At 38.8% G+C, this 27406-nt stretch overlaps 1 protein-coding gene across 3 annotated transcripts in view; it reads left to right on the top strand.

Annotated features, from left to right (window-relative positions):
- Xpo4 (exportin 4) overlaps positions 1 to 27406 on the top strand; it is a 93767-nt gene that overhangs the window by 20619 nt on the left and 45742 nt on the right. Inside the window, exons 2-6 of one of the 3 annotated variants that reach the window (XM_059273563.1) lie at positions 4124 to 4278; positions 4390 to 4531; positions 9063 to 9201; positions 19113 to 19229; positions 19939 to 20092. In XM_059273563.1, the coding sequence (XP_059129546.1) occupies positions 4437 to 4531; positions 9063 to 9201; positions 19113 to 19229; positions 19939 to 20092 (505 nt within the window). In that variant the 5' untranslated portion in view covers positions 4124 to 4278; positions 4390 to 4436. Of the gene's footprint in view, positions 1 to 4108; positions 4279 to 4389; positions 4532 to 9062; positions 9202 to 19112; positions 19230 to 19938; positions 20093 to 27406 lie in introns of those variants that run through there. The other 2 variants (XM_059273564.1, XM_059273562.1) reach the window with 2 other exon arrangements.

Raw genomic sequence — 27406 nt, forward strand, 5'->3', positions numbered from 1 at the left:
AATGATGGTCATCTCTTCTAAAATGTTTTACATATCAGGGCTTATAAAGTGAGAGGTCTTGAATTATAATGGAAAGAGTTCTGTTGAACTGTGAGATGTGACTGCCAGTGGTGCCTGCTGCACATTGTCAATTTGAAGAGGTCAGCTTCTTTGGGCCTCTGTCATCTGTGAAATGAGAATGATGACACCATTTGCCTTCATGGGCATGGCTACCTTAAGGTCTTGGGAGATGCCTATGTTGTCATATGTAAAAAAGGATTGTGTGGACAGTAAAGTAAACATAGCCACATTTCTTTATTTACTAGGGTTTTTGTTTTTTTGAAGATCATCTAAAATACACGACTGTTTTGGCTGGCAGGAGCTAGCAATAGTAGGAAGGTAGCTATCTCATCCAGATCTTACCTTTAGAGCAATAGCTGCGACAGTGAGGCCATTTTATGGACTTCTCAGTGGTTGGAGTTTTATACTTGAATGGATTTGTCTGTTACTAAGAAATTTGTTCTTTTGCTCATACGGTATATTTAATAAATGTTAAATAAAAAGAACTAAAACATCAGCCTAAAGAGTTTAAAGGGGATAATACCTCATCCTTACCCTGAAATTATTCCAAGTTAACAGATCTGAGAGACCATTGTGTTAAACTGTTAATGTAAAATAATTAGAGTTTGAGTTTCATGGCAGATACCTCACCTGCCTGGTCTAGGGTTCCCCAGTGTTTCATCTGACTTTCTGTTGAGTACAGCTGTGGCTGTTGACTAAGTTATAAGCATTTTATTAGCACTTATTTTCTAATAGCACTCTTGTTTCAGAGCATGTGTATTAATGATGTACGGTGGCTTTCATAAGGGCTGAACTTGTCTGGACGCACTGTAAAGAGCAGTATCCCTAATCTAGTTGTGCTTTCAAAGTCAGCTTGAGTTTCACCTGTTAACTACTTAAAGATGGAACACAGCAGCAACATGCACTATCTGTCACTAATGTACTGCAAAGCCCTTGGTTACATACGTAATGTTTGCATCTAAACTCAAAACTCTTTTTAAACCTTACTCAGTTGCCACCCGCACAGAAGGGTAAATTCCTCTAAGAAGACTTCTCATACAAGTGGCAGTCAATCACAACTCAGAATTTTCACATTCTTACTTAGGAATTGTATGTCAGTTTGTAGAATGTCTGGGAAATAGATTCTGATAAAGGGGAGATTTTTCTCTTTGATACTTCCCTTTTCTGTCCTCTTAAAACTCTTCCTTTTACTTCTGGCTTCAGTTTTACGTTTCTTGTTTTTCCTCATATCTTTTCTTATCCTTTGGTTTCCCTTTCAGTTTTAGCTTTCTTTGGTTGCTGCGTGTGTGTGTGTGTGTGTGTGTGTGTGTGTGTGTGTGTGCCTCTGTCTCTGTGTGCACGCATGTGTGTGCATACTGCATGCTTGTGTATTTCCTCACAAGTGAACTTTTAGACTATTTCACCTAAGAAATCTTTAGCACTTAGGAACTTACTAGTTTTTTAGGGTTAGATGTTTCTTTTAAAAACAAACAAGCTTGAGTTTAATTCTTGGTAAATAAATAACCAAGAAATGTGAGTGATTGGCTTACCACTTCTGAAGTCATCTCCGTAGCACTCCTTTGCCCTCTCAGGGAGACATGGATCAATTCACTTATCTTAGGCAGCTAGCACCAAGTGAAGCAAACCAGAATATCCAACTGGGTTAGGAGACTTGACTTCTGATTTGGAAAATTGTCTTTGGTAAAGCTGCCAATTTTATCTTCTTCCAACTGAGACTTTACTATTATTTGGTAGGTGTAGACGTCATTATGCTAGAGGAGCTGGCATTTCAGAGTTTACAGCTGTATGATTTGAACAGAAACCTTTCAGGTCAGACTGCAGTGGCTGATCATCTACAGTAGACTTGGTTTTGTTTTTAGGACACTTTTTTGATTCCCTTTATTGTTAATTTTACTTCAGTTTTTCTCCAAAGGGTGCTGTCATGTTTCAGATAAAATATAATTTATTTTTATCACAGGATAAAAATAATTTATAAGCCAGGGGTGGTGGCAAAGGCCTTTAATCCCAGCACTCAGGAGGCAGAGGCAGGCAGATCTCTGTGAGTTCGAGGCCAGCCTGGTCTACAGAGTGAGATCCAGGACAGCCAGGGCTACACAGAGAAACCCTGTCTCAAATGCCTCCCCCCCCCCCCCGAAATGGTTTATATAGGTTCATAATTATTGACGTTACTGTGGTAGTAAAGAAAACATTCTGCAAAGTAGCCTCAAGTAGTTTATCGTAGTCCTGTCATAGCCTCAAGGAGTGTAAGACATTGTAGCTGAGTTGTGAGTTCAGCAGGAAGACAGACTTGCAGTGTCGGTTATCCTTATAGAAGAGTGAGACTGAGGCTTGCATGTATGCAGAAGCTCTGCTAGTGAGTACTGGCCAGCGTGCAGAGCGCTTTCTAGCCCCTCTTACACATATGCTGTGTATAAATACACTCTTTGGAGGCTAATAGTAGTGTTTATCAGAAAATGCAGTACTCTTTGGAAAAGTCCTACTTTTCAATTCGGAACTTAGCTTTCTCTTCCAGGATTTCTCCATCCTTAGAGACAGCTTCTTAGTAAGTTAGAGATCCTCATTGCCTGCCATGTAGAGGTAGGTGTTGAAGAGAAGTTAAAATGTGTCTCTTGAAAACTTTGAAATGTCTTTCTTGTATAGGACAGAAAAAAGACTAGGGTAGAGGCATACACAGTTTAAAATATGGGTGTTTCAGGGCTCCTGACCAACCAGAGGGGCCTACTCAATCTTGCCTTTGGTTGCATGTGCTTAGCACGGATTAGTGTTACTTAGGGAGCCACATTTCTTCTCTGTTGGGGCATCAGTTTCTGCAGCTCTTAAGATGCAGCGGTTGAAGACAGTGATCTTTGCTGTTTCTCACATTCCATGAGGCCATCATATTTTACCTTCTTGTTAAAATCCATAGTTAAGGATTCATTGTAGATGGATGGGAGGACAAACCATCCTCTCAAAGAACTATAATGAGATTATTTAACTTACCTTTATCAGACACAGTCATATTTCTTCTTAAGTGAGATAGATAGAACCTGTTTTTGGCTAAAATTGTTTGAATCTTAGAATAAAATCTAACACCAACCCTCACTTTTGGAAAGTTAAGCTTTTTTTATAATGAGATTGCATTTTCAAAAGTTATTCATTTTTTAAATTATTCATTTAATTGTATTTTAAAGTTTCTAAATTTTTGTGACTTCTAATCACCATCTCAATCAATTTATGCTAAGGTAACAAAGACTAATCAAAATGTAGAAACAAAAAGCCCAGATTGGTTCTTTCTACTTTTGAAGTATTCAAATCTCCTGTCTACAGTGACATACTCTTAGGCAGGGTACACCTTTCCTCCCATATTTTCATAGGTAATGTGTTAAGAACACCTGTAACATTTTTAATGACCCAAGCTTGAGTTAGAAAACAGTGCCTGTCTGTACTTCCTGCCTAGAGTTTATTTCTTGTGGCTTTCAGATACTCATACTTAGTGATCTTGGTACATAATCGGAATCTGGTCAGACTTGGTTATTTTTTAGACCTTCAGAGAATTTCTACTTTTTCTTGACTTCATTTTGACTGTTTCTCCCTTTTAATAATGCTGTTTGAAAACTGTAGCAGTATACATTAACAGAAAAAATAGAAAATTAACATAAAATATTTCTTAAGTATGTTAATTTTCTATTTTTTCCCTGGTCCAGGTTTTAGCTCAGCTCCTCTGACTTTGCCAGATAGGCTGTAGCCTCGGGATTACTCAGTTTGATCAGTACTGCAATCAGGAAAGTAAGGAGAACTTCTCACCTTGTGTAAATGTGGCTCATTGTCCTTAACCGTTTGAGACAAAGAGGTTGTTTATTTCTGAACTTGCTATTGGGGTGGGTCATCCTGCTGAAGGCTTCCTTAAAAGCTGCAATGTTTTGGCAGTTTGGCTCATCACAAATAGTAATGTTCAAAGACCAGTTTAATAAGGTATTTTTTCCAATAAAATGTTCCAGTTTTGCACAGGGTGAGAATCTCTTAGTACACTTTCTGATTGCTTCATATTTTTATTTTTACTTTTTAAAGCTGTGTTATTTTTTAGTTCTTCATGCTTTGGAAGTAACAGTTGAAGAGAGGTGAGGAAAGTTTGTGAAAATTGTGATCGGTGATTAGCTGCCACCTGCCTGAGGTGTCTTCTGAGAGGAACTAACCTCTTTGTGGTGCTAGAGCAAGGTCACTGGATTAAAAACAGAACAGGTAACCATCTTATTCCTTGTCTGAAAAGTTCTGTCTTAAAATTAATAAATGCAAAATACAGAAGGTAATATGAAACTACTGTTTAAAGAGAATTTTTAATTTTCTCCCCAGAAACCAGTAAAGTGGACTATGTCCTTTTTCAAGCGGCCACAGCCATAATGGAAGCGGTTGTCCGAGAGTGGGTTCTCTTGGAAAAAGGCAGCATCGAGTCTCTGAGAACTTTCCTCCTAACCTATGTCTTGCAAAGGCCTAAGTAAGTAATGGGGTGGCACTGCTAAAATACCTTTGTTCAGCCTCTATGATCTGTCCTTGCAGAGATCCCTTCTTTTGAAAGGTGATGTTAATGGGCAAGCTCTCTACTAGGGCTTGTAGTTTGAAAATTCATGCACAGGATTGTAGCTTGCTTTCATACTTGATGAAAATCGTAACTTCTACTTAAGTTTCTGATACTAAAGAAAATACCTTCTATAAAATTGTTGTTAAATTTTGAAGAATTTGGTTATAAATACAACTTGACTTTTGACTCTGTCAAAACTTACATTTACTTGTTCTTAGATGTGTGGTAAGGTGTTTTATTTCTTTTAATATGTTTAGGAAGTTTAGCATGGGCTAGGTATTATAAGATGTAGCTGCATATCCCCAGAGAGGAAGAAGAAGAAATTAAGCCACCAACAAGCCAAATGATACATATATATGTACACGGAAAATATTTTAGAAGAAAAAGCACTAAATTCTTTGTTTACTTTGAAAAGGTCAAATTTCAGGAGTGACGTAAAGTGAATTTTCTTTAATGTTTAAATATTTTTACAAGACTATACATTTGTTCTTGTATGGAATTGACACATTTTTGCTTTATTTTACTAAAAATGATGGTTGTTTTGGTCTTTACTCTGGCAAAATAATTTGAAATAAATTTTGATAATGTATTCTTATGGTTAAAGAGAAATTGAGAGAAATCTTTGCGTTTGTATTTATATAATAAAAGGAACTTAACATGAAGGTCTATGTTTATCAGTATCAAGACTAAGAAATTAGAGGCTGATAGGTAGCTCAGGTTTTTTTGTTTTTTTAAAGCTAAGAGCAGTACATCATGCCTCTAATTTCAGCATTTCGAAGGCAAGTTCAAAGCTAGAGTGGCCTACGGTATGACTGTCACTAAAAACTGGAAGGAATAAAAAAAAGAAAGGAAATATTTGTATGCCACTAGTAGTTTTAGTATTTAGGCCCCTGTGTCTCAAGAGCAGTCTTTGTATCACCTGCTCCCAGATCTAGGTATTGTCATAAAGCCTCTTTCTTTTTCTGGGGTTTTGTTCTGTTTTTACTTTCACAGAACAGTGATTTGATGACTCTTTTCCTGTGGTTGAGTCAACTGTTTTCACACAGTGGTTTTCCTAAGTCGTCAGGGTCACAGTAGAACTTCTGGCCTCTTGACAGCCTTTCTTTTCCACTGCGTTCCATGAAACCCAGAACTCGGCAAGGCTGCAGTAGACGTAATGGGGGAGATATTCCTTGATGCTTGTATATGTGCTTTTTTTGTGCTATCCAAATTCCATTCTTAAATCATTTTGAGTAGTTGAGAAGCTATTTTAGAGTTGATTACAAAAGGTTCTGTATTGAAATATTCCTTTGATTTTTTTTTTTTCTCCCTAAACTGTGTGTGTTAGTGCTGTGTGTATGGGTATCAGGTGGAACCCAAGATCTCATGGTAAGCACTGCCTCCTCCCTACACTATTTTGAAAACTTCTTAAAACTTCTGGAAAAGATGACACAGCAGCACAGTGAACACATACACACCCCTGTCCTGGTAAAAATTCAGTTGCCTTTTTTTTTTTTTTTTTTTTTCTTTTTTTGTTTTTTTTGAAACAGGGTTTTTCTGTGTAGCCTTGGCTGTCCTGGAACTCACTCTGTAGAACAGGCTGGCCTTGAACTCACAGAGATCCTGCCTCTGCCTCCTAAGTGCTGGGATTAAAGGTGTGTGCCACCACTGCCTGGCAAACTCAGTTAACATTTTGTCACATTTGAACAAATTGCCACTCACACTACAATGCTTTCACCTTAAATAGTTGAGTGTGTCTCCCCTGAGACCACACCGTCAATATTCTAGACCTAATTATCACATTTATATCATTACTTAATATCATTCTGATTGTATATTTTGAGTTCCTTCATTCTTTTACTATTGTTAGGTATATCTTCCCACCGTAGGTTATTTTTCTTACTAATATACAGTCTGTGTCTTTGGCTCTGTTAATGTTTGCTTTCTATAGTTAAGTAAAATATACTGTCTTTTAGTCCAGGATTTAACTACAAGTTAGATGTTATTATGTTCAGTTATCATGCTTTTTTTTTTAAGTTAAATGTGCATGAGTACTTTAATTTTTATTAAATGTATTTATTTTACTTTATATGTATGAACTTTTTGCTTGCCTGTACATTTGTGTACCACATGTGTGCCTGTGGAGGTCAGAAGAAGGTGTCAGATCCCCTAGAACTGGAGTTACAAATGGTTGTGAGCCACTGCGTGTGTGTGCTGGGAACTGAACCCATGTACTCTAGAAGAGCAGTGAGTGCCCTTGGCTGCTCATCTCTCCAGTTGCTGTGTAAGGGTATTTTTCCTGCATGTGTGTATTCGCAACATGTGCATGCCTGGTGCCCCAAAAATTCAGAAGAGGGCTGGAGTTATAGGTGGTTGTGAGTCACTGGGTAGGTGCTGGGAACCAAACTTAAGTCCTTTGCATGAGCGGCAAGTACTTTTAACCACTGAGCCAGCTCTCCAGCTCCTGTTACATCTCTTTAAAGCCAGAGTAATTCAGCCACTTTTTTGTCTTTAATGACAAGGGCATTCTTATTTTATAGAAACTGATAGAATCTAATTTGTCTAAGCCACTCATTTAGGATTAGGGTCAAGTAGCAAATTTTGGTGTACTATAGGTAGGATTATACAGATTATTTGGTACAGTCTAGTGTACATAGGGATTGTGTATTTGGGTCCTTACCACTACATGTACAGGTTTTCTTTTCTTACATTCTAAGTGAGGTAAAATTTATATCCAATTTGATACATTGTGCCTCCTTTTCAAGAGGCAGGTAGCATAATAGCCAAGAAAGAAGCATGCATTCCCATTCTGCCACACTTGACTCTGTGACCTTGCCTGATTTATGTGACTAATCTTTTTTGCTAATTTTCTGATAATTAATGGAGTTAACAGTGTTTCTTGAACATGTTCATTTACAGAAATCCTTGCATAAGACTTAGTAAATTTTTTCATTTTCTAGTATTTTCTAATTCTTTCCAGTAGAGATTTTTTGTTTTCTTTTAGTCAGGATCTCACGATGAAGTCCTGGCTGGCCTGGAACTTGCTGTGTAGACTAGGTTGGCATCTAGCGGTCCAATAGCCTCTGCTGGTATTAAAGGCATGTGCTACCACCCCCACCCGAAATCTGTATTTTGTAGGAATATTTTGACTTTAGTCTTGATGCAGGGACACATGCTTGGAAATAAATATTTACTAAATGCCTTCTATATGGCAAATCCTGAGTTTTACATATGCTAGTGTGCTTAGAGTGGGGTGGTTGATCTTCAGGATAGAGTTTAGTAGTAACAGATAAGTCATGTCACATGCTGGTGCCTTGGGAGCCTCTAGTGATAACTTTCTGGAGAAAGTGACATCACAATTTGGCAGAAGGAATAGATATTCATAGGCCTGGAAATGTAAGAGTGTGGATCCAGGAACTGAGGAGTTCCATATGCCCACTGTACTGAGTGTATGGAAAGAGTGAGGTCAGAGAGCAGAGCAGGCACTTGGGTGTCACAGGCTTGAAAACTCATGACCATATGTATAACTTATGTCCAAACTGGGACACCTTTGAAAGTCAAAGTAAGCATTATTCGTAACTACTCGGGATGACAGGACATTGGAACTCTTCTAGAAAAGCTGTGTTCGGTCTTGTTGCCCACGGTAAGGGATGTGACTTGTCCCAAGGGTACAAGGGCACATCTTTATGACATTTGGGAGGTTATAAAGTTGGTGTTTTTGTAGCCTGACCTTTAAGAAGGGGTTTCAAAAAGGCATTTAAGTCTCTCTACTCTTGTGATTGGTAGGCTTTACAGAATGTTTTGGCTGGGAATGGGTGTTTCTGCTGTCACTCAGAGGTGACACCTGTCTTAGATATGCTGTCACTCAGAGGTGACACCTGGCTTAGATATGCTGTCACTCAGAGGTGACACCTGGCTTAGATAGGCCCTTGGAGAGCTGGGATTTGCCTTTTCTCATTAAATGGTAAGGGTTGAGATACTGCTGGTTGGATGTGGATATTAAATCAGAATGACCTTATTTAATAGTACTCCCACCTTAGATACTCAACAAGGAACTGAGTTAGCATGTATTGGACACTGCTTAAAGCATTTAGTATGTGTGTAGTGGACACAATCCTAGGGTAGAACATGTTTTGTGTTTGTTTGATGTTTTGTCTTTTTGAAACAGCGTCTCATGGTATAGCCCAACCTGGCTTGAAATTGACTATGTAACCTAAATTAGGGTGGAGCATTAGGTTTTACAATAATCCCGACTATTATCTCCGTTTTAAAGAAGAGAAAAAACCAAGACCGTATGCTGGGTTGCCCAGGGTTACATAGTTAGTAATAACAGAGCTGAGCAGATCTGTAAGTCTCTGTGTAACTTAGGAGATTATACTGCTCTCAGGGGTAGGTGGCATTATTAGTAGTTTCTGATGTATTTATAGTAGACAGCCGTAAATGTTTTCACAATTTTTATGTTTTGCAGCCTCCAAAAGTATGTTCGGGAACAGATTCTATTAGCAGTAGCAGTAATTGTAAAACGAGGATCATTGGATAAGTCAATTGACTGCAAAAGCATTTTTCATGAAGTCAGCCAATTGATAAGTAGTGGCAATCCCACTGTGGTAAGTGTGCTAACTGCTTGTATCTATAAATTTTTTTTGTTTTGCCTATCATAATAGCATTCTGGCAATAGTAGTATAAAAGAAAGGCATGCAAACTAATGTGCCAAGCAGTTTTATTTGTTCAGACATTTCTTCTGATCTTTAAAATATGTGTGTGTAATATAGATAAAGTATATTTAGCCTTTTTCATTTGATTCTGTGTTTTTCTGTGTTGCCACTGTACTCATAATCATTTTAATTGATTGTAAAACATAATGAGTTAATACACCTTAATATTAATTTTTCTGTGGGTGGAGAGACTTGGGCTTAGTATGTACCCCTGGCTGGCCTGGAATTCAAAGATCTGCCTGTCTCCCTCTGCCCCCTGAGTTTTGGGGTTGAAGACATGTGCCCCCATGGTTGGTTTTTCATTATTATTAATCATTTCTATTGAACATTTCCCCACCCTCAGTTTTAATAAGCATTAGAAAGTACTGGTGCCGGGCGGTGGTGGCGCACGCCTTTAATCCCAGCACTCGGGAGGCAGAGCCAGGCGGATCTCTGTGAGTTTGAGGCCAGCCTGGGCTACCAAGTGAGTCCCAGGAAAGGCGCAAAGCTACACAGAGAGACCCTGTCTCGAAAAACCAAAAAAAAAAAAAAAAAAAGTACTGGTAATTATAGAAATGGCTGTGTTAAATATAAATGGTGTCTGGCATAATATAAATCATTAACTACTCCATGACTTTAGGTGATTCTCTCAGGTGAGCAGATGTCAGGCTATTGTTCTTGACCAAATTACCAAATCACAATTTATTTTCTTGAACTACTTGAGAGCTATCTGTGTGAGGCTATACAGTTCTTCGGGGACCCTTCTATAAGAGATACATATGGCACTTACTTATTTGTCGTGATGGCACTTGGACCCAGACCCTTGTACATGCCAGGCAAGTGCAGTCTACTGAGCCACACACCAGCCTCATGTATAGGCTATCTCTATTTCTGATGTAGCCTGAGCTAGTGTTAGAACAGTTAGAATGACAATCAGATCACTCGCATTGACTTGGCAGTGTTCCTTTTCATGGTAATGATTGTGTTCAGCCCTGTGGTCACTACCCTGGACGCTCCCCTTGTAGATTTTGCTTTGGGACCTCTTGTTGCAGTGGACAGGATTAGACTGGAGCTGTGGCATTGAGGCTGTGGCTAATGCTCCCTGGGTTAGTTCGTTGGTTCTTGCAGCTGGGGCTGTAGTGCAGGGGTCTGTAGCTTGCCCTTGCCCTCCTGCTTGTCTCTTGGCACTGGGAGAATACAGCACAGGTAAATTGTCCTGCCTTTCTTAGGAATGAGCACCTGACGGGAACTGAGTTTTCTTCTCTTTCCCCCATGGGTAGATTTGATGTAGCAAAAAATGTAGTTCATGGCAGCTTGACAGTTAGACTTGTTTGAGCCACCAAAATAACTGTTCTGCAAGTGACAGAGCAGACAGTGCGGTTGGAGAACATTGTGCTATATTTACAGCACATACATTTGGAAAGGTTTACTATCCTTGATATTCTTGAAGTGGTCAAAGTAGACACCCCCATACATACATATATACATACATACATACCCCACACATACAGTTTTTGAGTCAGAGTCTTGCTGTGTTACTGGCTAGTCTGGAACTCACTGTGTAACAACCTGGCCTTGAACTCTTGAACTTTTTCGTTAGTCTCCTGTATCCTAGGATTGAAGGCATGTGTCACCATATGCAATAAGATTTTCTTTTTAAAGCAAAATTTCTAAATAACAGGACCAAGGAATTCTACAGTATTAGTAGTTCAGCATGTTGGAGGTAGAACCATTTTCAGTGATAGGATGAAATGAATTTGCTAGCCACATTGAAACATTAAATTTAAAAAACAAAAAGCCTCTATATTCAAACAAACAAACAAACAAACAAAAAACAGCTGAGTGAGTGGTGGTGGCACAACCCTTTAATCCTGTCACTTGGGAGGCAGAGGCAGATGGATCTCTGTGAGTTAGAGTCCAGCCTGGTCTACAGAATGAGTTTCAAGACAGCCAAGACTACACCAAGAAACCTTGTCTCGAAAAACAAACAAAAATTCTCTATGTTTATGTGGTGAGTGAGAAGCACACATTGTCATTTGTGCTTGTCCTTGCAGAGTGGTATGAAACCAGCTCATTCAGTAGATCCAGAAAATGAGATTGCAGACCAGTGAAATGTTTTCATGTATCTTCCTCTTGGACGGTGAAGAGTTTGTGGGAATGGTTCAAGAATTTAAGGCTTCCTTAGACTCAGAGACATGAATAACCTCAGCAGAAAGGAGCAGAGCTTTGGTAGGAAAGTAGCATGCTGAAACATCAGTGGCCAGAAACATTCTTTATATGATGGTTGTATGTGATATATGAAGAGGTGCCAGTAACAGAAATCATCTGATGGCTTTTTCTTTAAAATCTTTCATTTGCCATTATATGTATGTACGTGTGTGTGCGCCATAGCACGTGTGTGGTTAAAGGACAACTTTTGGGAGTCAGTTCTCTTCTTCAACCATGGGTTCCAAGGATGGAACTCATGCCAGGTTTGGTGGCAAGTGCCTTTACCTCCTGAGCCATCCAGCTGGCCCTATTTGATGGTTCCATGGATCTTCACTGGCCAGAAACTATAGCTTGGCTGCCTCCCTTCAAAATATCGCTGTTGGTTGTACTAGTCTCACGAACCTGTTTACATGGGTTTTAGGGCAACTTGCAATTGTGCACTGATTTTTTTATTCATACTTAATTACAGCTCTGTCAATTACTACCTACTTAACCAGAACAATAAGTACTATACACTCTCTGGGCATGAGTTCCTTAGTATGGAAACCCAGTGTCCTAACGTCTGTCAGAGGCTGCTCATGCAGTGTTTGCCCCGTCTCCCTAGCAGCCTCCCAGCCTTCCTTTGCAGAATCTTGAGAGCATAAGCTCTAATAATTCACCCTATATAACTAACTACTCTAAGTGTAGAGACACAGAAGACAGTATCTGCTAGTGAAAGCTAATTATCTTGTATTTAAAATATAATACAATGCCTGTACTTTAGCTTTCCTTTTAATGTTTTAAAAGATTATGATGTGGTTTCTTGCAGATCATGTTATAGAAAGTTTCATAAACGTGTAAAACATTGGGAGAGGACATTTAAGTGTAGTGCCTTGCTTTATCACTGTAAAGATATAGATTTCAGCCTTCATATAACCTTTTTAAAAAATTATTTTTATTTATTTTTTTTTTACTAGAAATAGATTTTTTTCATACAATATATTCTGATTACGATTTCCACTTCTTTAACTTCTCCCATATTTTTCCCAGCCACTCAAATCCACACCCTTTCTTTGTCATTAGGGTACAATTATCTGGCCTGACGGTGGTGGCACACGCCTCAAATCCCAGCACTCAGAAGGCAGAGGCAGGCGGTTTTCTGAGTTCAAGGCCAGCCTGGTCTACAGAGCGAGATCCAGGACAGCCAAGGCTACACAGAGAAACTTGCCTTGAAAAAAAAAATACAAGCCGGGCGGTGGTGGCACACACCTTTAATCCCAGCACTCGGGAGGCAGAGCCAGGCGGATCTCTGTGAGTTCGAGGCCAGCCTGGGCTACCAAGTGAGTCCCAGGAAAGGCGCAAAGCTACACAGAAAAACCCTGTCTCGAAAAACCAAAAAAAAAAAAAAGAAAAGAAAAAAAAGAAAAAAAAATACAGTTGTCTAAAAATAATAAGATAAAACAAAAACAAACCAGAGTAGGACATAAAACCTTTTCTAAAGAGCATTTATTAGCTTTCCATGTGCCATGGTATATTGTTGGTGCTTATACAGTTACGAAATATATCTTTTCATGCTCATCCTTGTGAGCAGGCTCTTATGGTGCTTGTGATGGGTGCTGTGTTTATTTCATCTCAGTTGGGAACTGTCAGGCCTACTGTCAATACTAGTTTGACAGAGATAGGGAAGTTCTTCCTAGAAAAGTAGCTTATGGTCTTTGTTTATTTGTTTGGTTGGTTTTTGGTTTTTCAAGATAGAGTTTCTCTGTGTAACTTTGGAGCCTATCCTGGAACTCGTCCTGTAGACCAGGCTGGCCTGGAACTTACCTAGCTTAGGTTATTTTTTAGGCTGACATAGAAACTAGAATTTTAATCTATTTCATATTTGCCTTATTTCCTTTGGAAGTAATAAGATAAGCCTATGTTAAATCATTTTGAAAGATAGTTAATGCAACATTTAAGCCTCCTTTCTTCCTGTTTTTCATGTTGGCCAGAAGTGGGTGAGAAATTCACTTGTCTATCCAGGGCTGCCCCTGGATGCGATAGCCAAGTTAATCTCCCTTATCGCAAAGTCTCATTGATGTTTTCTTAGAAGAACAGCTGGAGGTCTGCTATATAGTATGGCAACCTTTCATACAGTTTATTCTTGGTAATAAAGATCCTGAGGGAAGAGCCAGGCTATTATAAGAGACAATCCTCCCTCTGAACTAGAGCATTCTATTTTGTCAGCTGGAGTTAGTGTCTTGTGCTTGTGAACTGGGAAGGCAAGCTGTTTCTGAGGGTGTTGTTGTTTTCCGTCAGCATGAAATGAAAGGCTTGGACAAGAAGTGTGAATGCTGCTGTAAGAATTTTAGCATGAAGACAGTTTTTTATTTTTTAAATTGTCAGCTAGTGAATATACTTTTGAATTTCCAGTACTTCAGTGAGAAGCTATATTATGAAAAGTTTTCCTTTGAGAGCAGGTGTCATGTATCCCAGGTTGACCCAGAAATTTGGGATATAGCCATGGATACCTCGGACTTCTGATCCTTCTGTCTCCATATCCCAAGTACCAAAATGGCAGCCATGTACCCCAGCACTCAGTTTTATGTAATGCCTGTGATCTAAACCAGGGCTTCATGCATTCTAGGCAAGTACTCTACCAGTTGAACTACATTCTCAGCTCATGAACACTTCTTTTTGTGAGATTGAGACCTTATTGCACTGTCTTCTACTTGCTTTAGTGATCTGAATTTATAAACAGCAGAAATGAGAGTGGGACTTAAGAGGGATTACTCAGTGGTTAATAGCAATTGCTGTTCCTGTAGAGGATCCGGGTTTGGTTCCCAGCACCTACATGGTGGCTCATAACTATCTATAACTCCTATTCCAAGAGATTTGATGCTTTCTTCTGGTTACATACATACATGCAAGCACTCGTACACATAAAAATTAATCTTTTACAAAAACATTAGGAAACATGCATTTATTTTCTAGCAATATTTAATGATCTTCTTCTATTTCTAAGTGATAATTATCTTGCATTTCTAATTTGACAGAACTAGATGGCAGTCACGAGGTAGGACCAAAACAACTCAATTTTATGATAATTATAAAAACACTACCTTCACTCTACCTCATTCTAATTGCTGCATTTACATAGTACTTACAACACATCATTTAATTTGAACCCAGGGTAACTAGATTAGTAGGGCAGAGAGTAGACGAGACTTTATCGGCATGATAAATGAAATGCCTTGCCTCCAGTTAAATGGGAAAGAGACTGTTTGAATTTACATTTTTCTGTTTCCCTGGTCTACACAGTAGACTTCTTGTATCACTAAGGATTCCTACAGAGTATTTTTATTCATAATGTATCTCAGACACCAGCACAATGGATTTTGTTACTTGCTTTCTAAATTAGCAAATGAGAATGATCAATAAAGAACTGCCTGCTGGTGGTTGTCATGTTGCCAGCCTCAGTGAACCACAGTGAATCATAGGCTACCACGGAGGCCACCTGAGGGACCCTGCCTGTGAAGTCGACATAAATCAGCAATAAGAGAGCTGATATCCTTTTGTCCAAGGACCTAAGGCCTGTTTTCTTGGGTGGCTTCCAAGTAGTCATTTATTGTCATAGAGTTGATATAAAAGGGCTTCTCTTAGAAAAATGTACAAGGTGTAAGTTTTCTTTTCAAAATGTTTTTGTTGAATTTAGAAAGTAACAGATACGGACTTGTTCTTTATGATCTAGATAAATGAAGCGTTCTTGTCATAACCTCTTAAAACTGAAAATTTGTGCTTGTGGTTTCGGTCAAACCCCTCTTCAGTATGAAAATCTCCTGTTTCTCAGTTTTCATCAGATTTCCCTGAAATTCCTAACGGCAGCTTTTGCTTCTGACCCTCTTGAGTATCAGAGTCGCTGTCTATAGTATAGAATGCTATCTGGCCGTGACTGACAAGGGGCAGGGACAGCACTTAAAAGTGCTGGTCGTTGGAGGGGGAGTAAAAGGCACTGCAGTTGTGTCCCCTGAGCACCGAATGCCTGCAGCAAGCTGACAGGAACCTTCTCCAGGGGTGAGACCCAAAGTTGGTGCTCTCTCCCAGGCAGGGAGGACAGTTCTTCCTTCTGACCTGGGAAACTCTCCCTGGGTACTGCTTTTTGCTTGGCTTTCCTGTCGTCATTAAGTACTGAAAGTGAGTAAACATGGGAATCGAGAATCTTACACAGTTATGATATGCTTAGTTGTCTTGTGACTAGGGAAAACTACTTTGTTGATATATAGCAGAGTACTTTGCTTTGTTCTTTTATTTATCATCAGTCCTTAGTTCACTTTCTCCAAGGAATAAGTTTATTCATTTGGCATTCTTTAGTTAGAGTAGTATAGTCCAATTAGAGTTTATCATGCTAATCTCGTATCCATACAAGATTTTCAAATTAATGAGAGATTGAATTCTTGGATGTTTTTAGTATTTGGAAATATCTTACTGAATTCAGTTCTTTGAGAGGTGATGATTTTAGGTATGGCTCAAAATAGCATTTGATATCTCCATATTTCACATATTTCTTAAGTTTCTAAGTGATGTAATAAAATACAAAACAATTTTTACTTAAAGATTTCTTTTTGTTTTAAAACTAAAGTGGAAAAGGGAGTATAAAGTATATAAATTGTTAGCTATTCTATAACTAATGTGTATACATGCATTAAGAAATTAAAGGAACTATAAATAACTATTACAATAATAACCCCCAGACAATAAGATTATAGGCAATTGTATTTTCTTTGAACTTTTAACCTTCTAGTTTTTCTTAGATTAAAATTATACTATATTATTTTCATAGGCTGAAAAACAATTTAAAAATAGTATATTTATGTTCAGAAAGGCAGAGCTGTGATGAGAACGCATTTGGTTCTTGATGATCACGGATTGAGAATAAGGGCTGAAGTGGTACTCCTCTTCAGGGGCCCTTCCACCGCAGGAGTCTTCCTCCCTTAGGAAGTGTACATTCACTTTGGAGAGTGGGCTGGCGTGGGAGAGAGTGCGGCTCTGTACTCACTGGCCTTTATGGGTTAGTATGTGCAGCCTTAACGTGAGCTTGCTTTGTTGGATGGCTCTGTTTCTTGATGCAGCTGGCCTCTGTCTGCTGAACTCTCCTGTGTAGCTAAAGGAAATCTACTTATCGAAATCCTCAGTTACCTAGCAAGGTTCTCACTAGCTTTGCCTTGGGGTTTTGTTTTTGTTTTGTTTTGTTTTTCTCTTTTCATTTGGCTATTAATATGAGCTTAGAAAATATTTATTTCATATGAAAGCAAATCTTTATTGTGAATATATGTTTTAATAATTAGACACTGTACTAAAAATCTGAAATGACCATAGTTTTGAAACTATACCACTTTGTGAAAGTACCAGAAACCAACCTGTGTTATCAATTACTTGTGAAAAGTATTTTAGAGCATTTTTTGCAAGGATGATGGCAGTTTGCATTTAACAAGCTTCTGGATTTCAAATGTCTGTGTTTTCGTGTAAGTTCATGTGTGAACTGTGTTCTGTGATTGATATGTGAGATTCTGGAGTTAATTTTCTTGTTTTAAGAAGATACGTTTTCAAATATTTTATCTCTTCATAATATTATAATCAATAAGGTCTTATTTAGAAAGGATGGATAAGATGCTAAGACTAAGAGTTACAAAAATGTAGACTACTAAAATTGTCTTTAGACTTATAGAGTCTTAGAAGTCATTAGGACTTGTGAGTTAATATTTTCCTCCAAGTTTTATTAATTTAATTTAATTTTGCTTATTATTTTATTTAGTATATTCCCCTACCAAATTTCTCATAAATGTACACATAATCACATTTGAAGATGATTAATTTTATTTAAATGTATCTGTGAAGTAAAAGCTGGTGCTTTTATTTCCTTTTTAACTTTTTGGGGAATGTATTTGAAGCAGCACCACTGTGTGTGTGTGTGTGTGTGTGTGTGTGTGTGTGTGTGTGTGTGTGTACATAGAGAGAGAGAGAGAGAGAGAGAGAGAGAGAGAGTGTGTGTGTGTGTGTGTGTGTGTGTGTGTGTGTGTGTGTGTGTCTTAAGCTGGCTTCAAATGGTCCCTTTGCCACAGCTTCCAAATAAGGAGGATTTGGAGAACTATGGACTGTGCCTCTACACTCCGCTGATGACTGGCACTTTAATCACCATTTGAAAGGAAGCCATTTTAAAATGAAGATTATTTTACTTGATAAATGTCTGAAGTCCCTTTGAAGAGTAAGACAGGGATAATTGCTCTCTATATGAGGTGTTTGTACCTAATTTCTCAAACCGTCTTCCTCAGTCTCACAATGATATTCAAACAGGCATGTATTTTTCTTCAAGATTTGGAGCTGAGGGAACTTTTGTATTAAAATAAGTGTATATTTTGAAATAAACTTTGAGTGTGGGGACAAGGCTAAGTCCATTTCTGATGAGGAGCACTTGCCATATGACTATAATGACCTGGGTTCAACCCTCAATACAGCTAGTTATTAACAACAAAAACCTAAGTGTGTATGTGTGCACAAAAACTAAACTAAGAATATCCAGAGGACTTTCATCATTGTAGAAGGCACTTTTCATAGATAACTTCTGGATTTTCCAGGCAGCATGAAGTTGCATACCTGTGCTTATTTTTGTTGAGATTAAGAGGTAAACAGTAACTACTTCCTTTTAAATTTTTAAAAGACGTTTTTAAAGGAAAATTTTAAGTGCTTTTTTAAAAAGTAGTATATTGTTCATCCATGTAACTGTCATTTACCTTGAGCAAATATCTGCCCTACAGTCTTTAGGAATTTAACCTTATATCTGTTTGCTAAGATTTGCCAAGCTAAGCATCTGTAAGGTCAAGGTACTAACATCAGAAGCATTTCTGAACAAAGATGCTGCAGTTGGTGGGGTGGGTCCCTCTGTGGTCAGCTGTTGTATAAGCTTGCAGAAATAGTATCATCTTGACTTTAATCTTGCGGGGGTTCAGAGGTAGTGTGCATATTTCTGTTTAACCCCTGGGGATATGCCAAACTAATTCATATCCTTATCTCCATCCTTATTACCTTGACTCTAAATAGTCTGTGAATAAGATTAATGACTTGGTATTCTATCTGGTGTATCCAGTGAAAAGGAAAAGTTTCTTTCTTTGATTTAAAAAGTTGTGAGGTACTACCTGTTTGATATTTTGGAAACTAAAGTCTGTGTTGTGTTTCATCTGTTTGAAAATACATTTTACATTCATCAGAACATAGAATGGGAGGCACAAGTCTGAATGTTGGTGGCTTCTGGTAATCACCTACCCCCTTCAAGTCATGGTTCTTTCAAGCGCAAAATGAAACAGGGCATTTAACAATTATTGAATTATTTAAAATGTCAGGTGAACTTTAGGGTTGAGTAGACTCATGCCCTGAGTTCCAGGCCTACACTGATTGGTGTAACTTGAGGCGAGGTGTGCTGTTAACTTTTACCACATTACTTTGAAAGGAGAGCCAGTCTTCTTAGCCGTACCCAGGTCTCTGCTGGGGAGTTAGAAGTTCTAAAGCCCAGACAGACAGCATACAGAGAATATGTTTGAGCAAACTCTGTTGAAACAAAACTTTGAAAAAATGAATGCCTTATAATTATTTCTTATTGAATATAGCAAACTCTGGCCTGTTCTATTCTGACTGCACTGTTGAGCGAGTTCTCAAGTTCAAGTAAAACTAGCAACATTGGACTGAGTATGGAATTCCACGGGAACTGCAAACGAGTTTTTCAGGTATTGATATCTTAGTTTTGTGTTTTAATTACTGGACAGTCTACTTTTTGCCCAGTTTGTTCCTAATGGCAAGAGCATTTGTTTTGGATGTTTGATAGCTTATGCCTGAAGACTTATGCTGAGATTTCATAGGCTGTATAGTAAATTGGTAAATTTGATTACTGTAATTGATAAGTTGAAGTTAATTATTCAGTTCTCATCTTTAAACAACAAAAAAGAGAATATTATAATAAATATTCCTTAGTTTATCATTATTCATGTTTAGATATAGCTATTTCAATTGATAGGATTCTGCTGGCCTTAAAAATAGGACTGGCACAATGCCAAAGAGGGTCATGTATTTAAAATGTTATTGCAGATGGTGTGGGCTCTTTGTCTCTCTCATGTATTGTTTGGCTCTGGAGTAAAGTTATGTGAAGGCATTGGCTTGAGTCCTAAGTCTGTGCACTATAGCAACTGACTCTGCCAGCTCTTCAGTCACATTCGCTCTCACAGGCTTTCCTGCATGGAGGAGCACTTATTACAGTAAATGGTGTCACTTGAAAGCACACTGATGTCATTTTGGTTAGCGGCCTCAAGATGGAAAACATTCTTAAGGAAGTAAAGCAATCTGTTGGAAACCTTAAGGTTCTTATTGTTTTATGATTCTGAAAAGGAATGCATTTTGAGTAAGTGTCATGCAAAACTTGGTGTGATTTATTGACCATAGGAAGAAGACCTTCGCCAAATCTTCATGTTAACGGTTGGAGTTCTGCAGGAGTTCAGCAGGCGGGAGAACCTCAGTGCTCAGATGTCCTCAGTGTTTCAGCGGTACCTTGCACTAGCCAACCAAGTCCTGAGCTGGAATTTTCTCCCTCCAAATTATATCCTTTTAACAATGGGAAGGGTTGTATATGTGGTGACTTTGTAGAAAACTTAACCATGAAGCTCAGTCCTTTATGTCCTTAGCTTTTTTATAAAGCATTCTGTTGAATGGAAGCTTTTTTTTCTTCTTTTTGGAGAAATGGAATTTTATTAAACCATAGTACAGTAGACTATGTAGAACTACTTTGTTGAAGAGGATTGAGTGTATGAAAACGTTTGGTGTCTAATAAGGCTGTCGCTAACTGAGGAAGAAGATAGCATTCCTGGGAAGGAAAAGACAAAATGTGCAAAGTGTGTTTTTATACCGTAGTAGAGCCATTTGCTCCTTGGATATGTGATTCAGTTAGATTTTTTGGCTGACTTTCTTTAGTTAGAAAAGCTCTGGTTTTATCTTTATGAATTGTATGTGTATGCAATAAGTTAGTGATAAGCTTTCTGTCTGGAACATCTGCTGCCGTGTGTCATGTTGTGCCTTAGGGTACTGGAGTGCCTGCTTGTAGCATTGTTCAGTCAGGCAGACCTGGGTTCAAGCCTCAGTTGATCTCCAGCAAATTGCTGAACCTTTCTGAATCTTAATTTTTCCAAACAGAAAGAGGATGTTGGTTGTTGACTAAATTAACTGAAACAGCATTGTTAACACATTCAGAGTTCGCTGCTTTTGTGCAGCTCTTGGCATCTCTGAATAAAATAGGCCTACAGTTAACCCCCCCCCCCCCCCCCCCCCCGTGTCATGCTCCTTTTAATAGTACAGTTGTGGCTGGTATAGAAAATTCAGTATGACCTGTTCTAGATGTCTTTAATCAGCTCTTTTCGGTCCTTTAGGAGTGTCTGTTTCAGAGAAAAATGCTTCTTCTAAAAAGATTAAAAATGGATGGTGAGTTTTATCAGAGCTTTAGGATGAGGTTAATCTTTGTTCTAACAGTGAAGATCTGCTGCATTCATATACGTAGGTTTGAGACCTGTAAAATTGTGAGACTTAAGATGCATGGTAAGCTGTGATTTCCATTTTCAAGTTACTATATTTACCTACTAGAAAACTAACTGTGAAAGGCAGGTGCTGTGAGATAAAGTGAGCCACTGACTCGTTAAACCAGGAATTCTCCAGGCTTCTTTGCCAAGGACAGTCACATTAGAATGAAGCCTGCTATCAACTTAACCATGTTCTCCTTTTATGCCTATCCTTTATCTTTCACCCATTAACCAAATTTGTCTTTAATATATAAATTTAATTTTTTAGAGTTGTAAGGGGCACGTACTTTCTTTCTTGTTTTGTACTTTCTTTCTTTTTTTTTTTTTTTTGGTTTTTCGAGACAGGGTTTCTCTGTGTAGCTTTGCGCCTTTCCTGGGACTCACTTGGTAGCCCAGGCTGGCCTCGAACTCACAAAGATCCGCCTGGCTCTGCCTCCCGAGTGCTGGGATTAAAGGCGTGCGCCACCACCGCCCGGCTTGTTTTGTACTTTTGAGATAACTGATACTGTATACCAGGCTGGCCTTGAGCCCACAACTATCCTTCTGCCTCAATTCTCCAGTATGTTAAAATTTTAGCCCTGAGCTGCCACCCCTAAACACGGGCTTTCTTAACTTCATTTCTAAAATACCTTCTTTTTAATATTATATTGCATACTTCACGTTTTATTTTCTTTCTTTTCTTTTCCCTCCATCCTTTCTGAGGTAAGACAGAACCTCAAAATCTACCAGTCTGGTCTTAAACTCATGATCATATTTTCCTCATTCTTCCAAGTGGTAGAATTACAGGTGTATGTCCACCATATCCAACTTGGTTTACTTGTTTGTTTGCTTTTTTTTAAAAATTTTACATCTTTATTTACTTTTATTATATGAATGTTTTGCCTTGCATGTGTTTCTGCTCACCACACTTGTGCCTGGTCCCAATGGAGCTCAGAGGAGGTTATCAGATCCTCTGGAACAGGAGTTGCAGGTGGCTGTGAGCCATTGTGTGGGTGTCAGGAATCCAACCCAGGTCCTCTGAAAGAACAGCCAGTGCTCTTAACCGCTGAGCCATCTCCCAGCCCCTTGTTTGTTTTTAAAAGATGGTTTGGCAGACTTTATTCAAAAGAGTCTATTATTACAGTTTAAGTAGCAGGATCTTGTTGTGAAGACAGATTAGACAAGTTCCTGTCCTAGTTTTTTTTTTTTAATTAAAACAAACAAACAAAACAACATCAACAATTGAAGTGGCAATCACTAAGCATGCTTGGGCCTGTTAGGTCCTCTGCAGATATTCTGGTTGTTAGCTTGCTGTTTTTGTTGAACTCCTAACAGTAGGAGTAGAGGTGTCTCTGACTCTTTTGCCTGCCCTTGGGATCCTTTTCCTCCTACTAAGTTACCTCATCCAGCCCTGATATAAGGGTTTGTTTAGCCTCTTATTGTAATTTGGTTTTGTTGTTGTTGTTGTAGTTGTTTTGGTTTTTTGAGACAGGGTTTCTCTATGTGGTCCTGGCTGTCCTGGAACTAGCTCTGTAGACCTGGCTGTCCTCAAACTTGCAGAGATCCACCTGCCTGGCTGCCTCCCGAGTGCTGGGATTAAAGGCATGTACCACCACTGCCTGGCAGTCTTATTGTAACTTGTTATGCCACGTTCAATTTATACTCGTGGGAGGCATGCTCTGTTCTGAAGGGAAATAGGAGGAGTGGATCTAGGGGATATGGGGGGTGTGGGAGGAAGAAGTAACTGCAGTTGGGGTGTATTGTATGAAAAAGGAATAAAAAATAAATAAATAAAATCAAAAACAGGGTGGAAAGATGGCTTAGCATCTTCTAGAGGACCAGGGCTCAGTTTCCAGCACACAACCATCTAACTCATTTCAGGAGATCTGATGCCTCTTCTGGCCTCCTTGGACTCTAGGCACTCAAGTGGTGCATAGACATGCATGAAGGCAAAACTCCAATATACATAAAATAATATGTATGGAGCCGGGCGGTGGTGGTGCATGCCTTTAATCCCAGTACTCAGGAGGCAGGGGCAGACAGATCTCTGAGTTCGAAGCCAGCCTGGTCTACAGAGCGAGTTCCAGCACAGCTAGGACTACACAGAGAAACCCTGTCTTTGGGGAGTTGGAGAAAAAGACTTGGTCTTGTATGGTAGCACCTGCCTGTAATCACAGTATTCACTTGGGAGACTGAGGAAGGATTACTGTGAGTTCAAAGCCAACTAGAGTTACATAGCAAGACTGAGTTTCAAGAAAACCAACAAAACAAGAATACATTGAAAAAACTTGGAACAGATTTTAAAAGTACCAGTCCATATGGAGCTATCAAAACATTAATTATGTATGTAGTGAAATCAACAAAAGTTACACTGCATATATCATAGCCAATTCTAAAGTGTCTGTTTTAATGGAAAATACAGTTGGCAGAGAGTTACTGTTTTGAAACGAACAGTTCCTTAAGAGTTTGGAAACAAAGTTTGTCTGAAAGATACACACTCATAAAATATTTTATGAAATCCTTAGATAAAGCATTAGAAAATAACTACTGCAGTGTTACCAAAGGAAATAATTCCTCTAAAGTTCTGGAGGGTTGCTGGGTCAGGTGTGAATCCTGTAATCTCAGCCTTCAGGAGGTAGAGTCAGGAGAGTCGTTAGTTCAAGGTTATCCTCGGTACATAGTGAGTTTGAGGCCAGCCTGCAATACATGAGATCCAAAGGAAAGGGACTGGATCAGAAAAGATGGCTAATCTGGTAAAACTGCTTGCTGCTCTTCCAGAGATTCAAGTTTGGTTCCCAGCACTGATGTTGGACAACTTTTAAGTGCCTGTCTGACTCCAGGGGATCTGTTATCCTCCTTTGGCCTCCATGACACCCATACACACATGCACAGACACACATATACATAAATGATACTTAAAAAGTGGGGGTGGTTGGAGACACTGGCATTGAACTCTCAGTTCTGCCTCAGCTTCGAAAGTTCTTGTATGTCTCACCATGGCTAGCTCTTGAATGTTTTTCTACTTCATGCCAATGAGTGAGTATTTATGTGACCAGTGATTAGTATAGTTCCATATATTGGTGGGTGGGACTATAACTGAATACTCCTTTGAGTAGATAAGTTTCAGTTTAAGAAAACTTGGCAATGGAATTAAACTAAGATACAATTTGGATATTAATTAATGGAAATCTTTCTTAAAGAACCCAATTCTGGCTAAGTTATAATTTTGACAATTACTTGGAGATCCATCTATCCATTCATCATATTCAATTGGTAGGGGACAAACTGAAAAATTATTTAGATTTGTACCATAGAGAGGATCAAATAGTGAAGCTTAATTAAAACGCATATTGACCACTTTAAAAAAAATGATTATCTTTTAGGGAAAACAAATGGTAGTAAATAGGCCTTATAAAATATCTTTATCTTGTGTCAAATGCATTTGATCATTTAGAATGATACCATGCTAAATAAGGTTGTGTTCATTAACCTATGTAAATCTTTTTGTTATTGTTTTTGTTATTTCACCTATATAAATCTTGATGTGTAGTTTTATAGTATATTTTAGTTTTTAATCTTTTTATTTGATGTATTATCTGTATAAACTGAAATAAACACTCCATGGTGTGGTTAAAGGGAAGGTTTTTATTGTAAATATGAGGGAGAAAAGAACCAGAGGCATCTGGAAGAGTTCGGAGCAGAGACAGAAAGTACTAGACTGAACATGGCCAGCAGACTGGACCTACCTGCCCAGGAGAGCAGGAGGGGAGAGAGAGAGGAGAGAGGGAGAGGGAGGAGAGGGAGAGGGGAGAGGAGGGGAGGGGGGAGGGAGAGAGAGAGAGGAGTGAGTGTCTGATGGCAGTGGGGGGTTGAAGACAAAGAGAGTGGGCAAAAGAGAGGATGCCAGTGCAGCTCTGAGAAGGAACAGGTCCTTGTGTGATCCTGAGGACATTGGCAGTAAGCGTGCTCATTGGTGTGCTAATAGAGACCACAGATAGCCACTTTTTCCTTCTGCTAGCAGTAAGGGAAGGGACTCCTTTGGTAGAGGGGAACAGACTTCACAAATTCCCGAGGAATGCTGGCTTTTGTCTAACTGCCAGAATTCGGAAATGAAGAAGAGCTCAGACAGCTCCCCTGTGCTCTTCACTAAGATTGCTCTGATTCAGACTCACATGGCAGCTCATAACTGTCAGTAACTCCTGTTCCAGGGGATCCAATACCCTCATGTAGACCTACCTGCAGGCAAAACAATATATATATAATGTGAATATAAAAATAAATTTCACAAAAAAGATTGTACCTCCTCTTAACATTTTATCCCATTCTCTCTCCCCTGTCCTCCTTTCACATATAGGGGTAAGTAATGTTTAAACACACAGTTAAAAAAAAATCATCACTTACCTCTGAATATTATTGTGTATTTTCTTATTGTGAAGGTACTAGGGACTTAGCCCAGTGGTAGAGTTCTTGCCTAACATGTGCAAGGCCCTGGGTTCAATCTCCAGCGTGATAAAAAATGTTTTAATTGTACTAGGAGTCATATAGAGAAAACTGTGATACCATTGTCAGTACAAGGAATATGCCTTTAATCTTAGTGCTTGAGGTACAATCATAAGGATTACACACATCTGTATATAGTGAGACCTTGCTTCAAAACACAGAAAAACAAGAAATATTTAACATTGATACAATATTATCTGATCTGCATTGTGTGTTTACACTTTGTCAGCTACCTCAATATGCAATTTCTGTAAATGACCTCACATGATACGTGGTCTTCTGTGATTGACTTCTTTCACTTAGTGTAGTGTGCTCAAAACTTTGTGTTATGTGTTCTAATTAGAGTGCATAGTCAACTCCTATGCAGAATGTACATCTTTAGTCAGCACTTCATTGTTTTTAAATTTTCTTACAATATTTTGTTGTGTGGCATACCAATTTTTATTTATCATTCCTCAATTGGTGAGTAGTTGTTTCAATTTTTGGCCCCTAAGAACAATGTTGATGGGTCTAGGATTGTAGCTTAGTGATAGAGAGCTTGCTTGGAATGTGAGGGTTAAATCCTTAGCAAAAGGAAAAATATGTTGCTACCTTGTTGTGATGGTTAATGTAAATTGTGAGCTTGACAGACTCTAGGATCACCTTGGAGATGGCCTTGGGCATGCCTTGGGTGGGGGGATGATTATCTTGATTACATTAGTTGATGTGGGCAAACTCCTTCTTTTTTTCTTCTTCCTCCTCCTTTTTTGAAACAAGATCTTACTATGTAGCCCTCACTGGCCCAGAACTCCATATATAGACTGTGATGGCTTCAAATGCACAGAGATCCTTTTGCCCAGTACTCACATTAAAGGCATGTGCTAGGCTATCTAAATGGAGAAAGCAAGGTGAGCCCTTGCTTGGAGGCATTCATGCCTTGCTCCTTCAAGCTCCCGCTGCCTTTATTTCCCTGCCATGAGGAACTGTTTCTTGAGCTGTGAGCTAAAATAAACCCTTTCTCCCTTCAGATGGTTTTGTCAGGGAAAGGTCCTAAGACCCATAGGCACTCTTTATGCATGTGGTCTCAGTTGTGCAGGAGGCTTTGACAGGAAGTTGGCTTGAGCTCAGGGTTTGAAGCCATCTGTGTGCCATATACAAAGACCTAGTTTCTTACACAAGAAAAAAAATCATGTTTCCATGAATGCTTATGTATAATTTTTGGATAGGATTATTTTCATTTCTCTTAAGTATACTGAGGAGCTAGACTGTTGGATCATAAGCAGTTCTGTATTTAACCTTGTAAGGAATAGCCAAATTATTTTTCTAAATCAGCGTTGTCTGAGGGACTAGTTTCTCCATAACCTATGATGTGAAGTGTTTTTTGTGATGGCTCTTTGTTTTGTTTGGGGGCTTTTTGAGATAGGCTATCACTATGTAGCCTTGGCTGACCTGGAACTCACTACCTAGGTTAGGCTGGCCTGTGACTCACAGCTTCTGTCTCCCACGTGCTGGGATTACAAGTGTGTACCACTATATCGTGCTTGCTCATGGGATTCTTTTGTGTTATGTTTTTGACATGAGCTACACAGAAGGCCAACAGCTCTTCTGCTTTATCTAGTTGCTGAGCTGCTTAGTTTTTTGTAAGCTTGACACAAGCAAGGGTCATTTGAGAAGAGGGAACCTCAATTGAGAAAATGCCCCCATCAGACTGGCCTACGGGCAGTGCTGCCTTAGGTAGTAGGTCTTGAATTGTTGAAGAAAGCAAGCTGAGTAAGCCAGCACATGTGGTTGGTTATAGAGGTCTTTACTTTTTGTAGTATCCTTCAAACAGAAATTTATAGTTTTGATGATGTCCCACTTGCCTAACTTTTAAAAATTTGTTATTG

This window comes from Peromyscus eremicus, chromosome 9 (assembly GCF_949786415.1).
Source record: "Peromyscus eremicus chromosome 9, PerEre_H2_v1, whole genome shotgun sequence".
In the NCBI taxonomy this organism is placed as follows: domain Eukaryota; kingdom Metazoa; phylum Chordata; class Mammalia; order Rodentia; family Cricetidae; genus Peromyscus; species Peromyscus eremicus.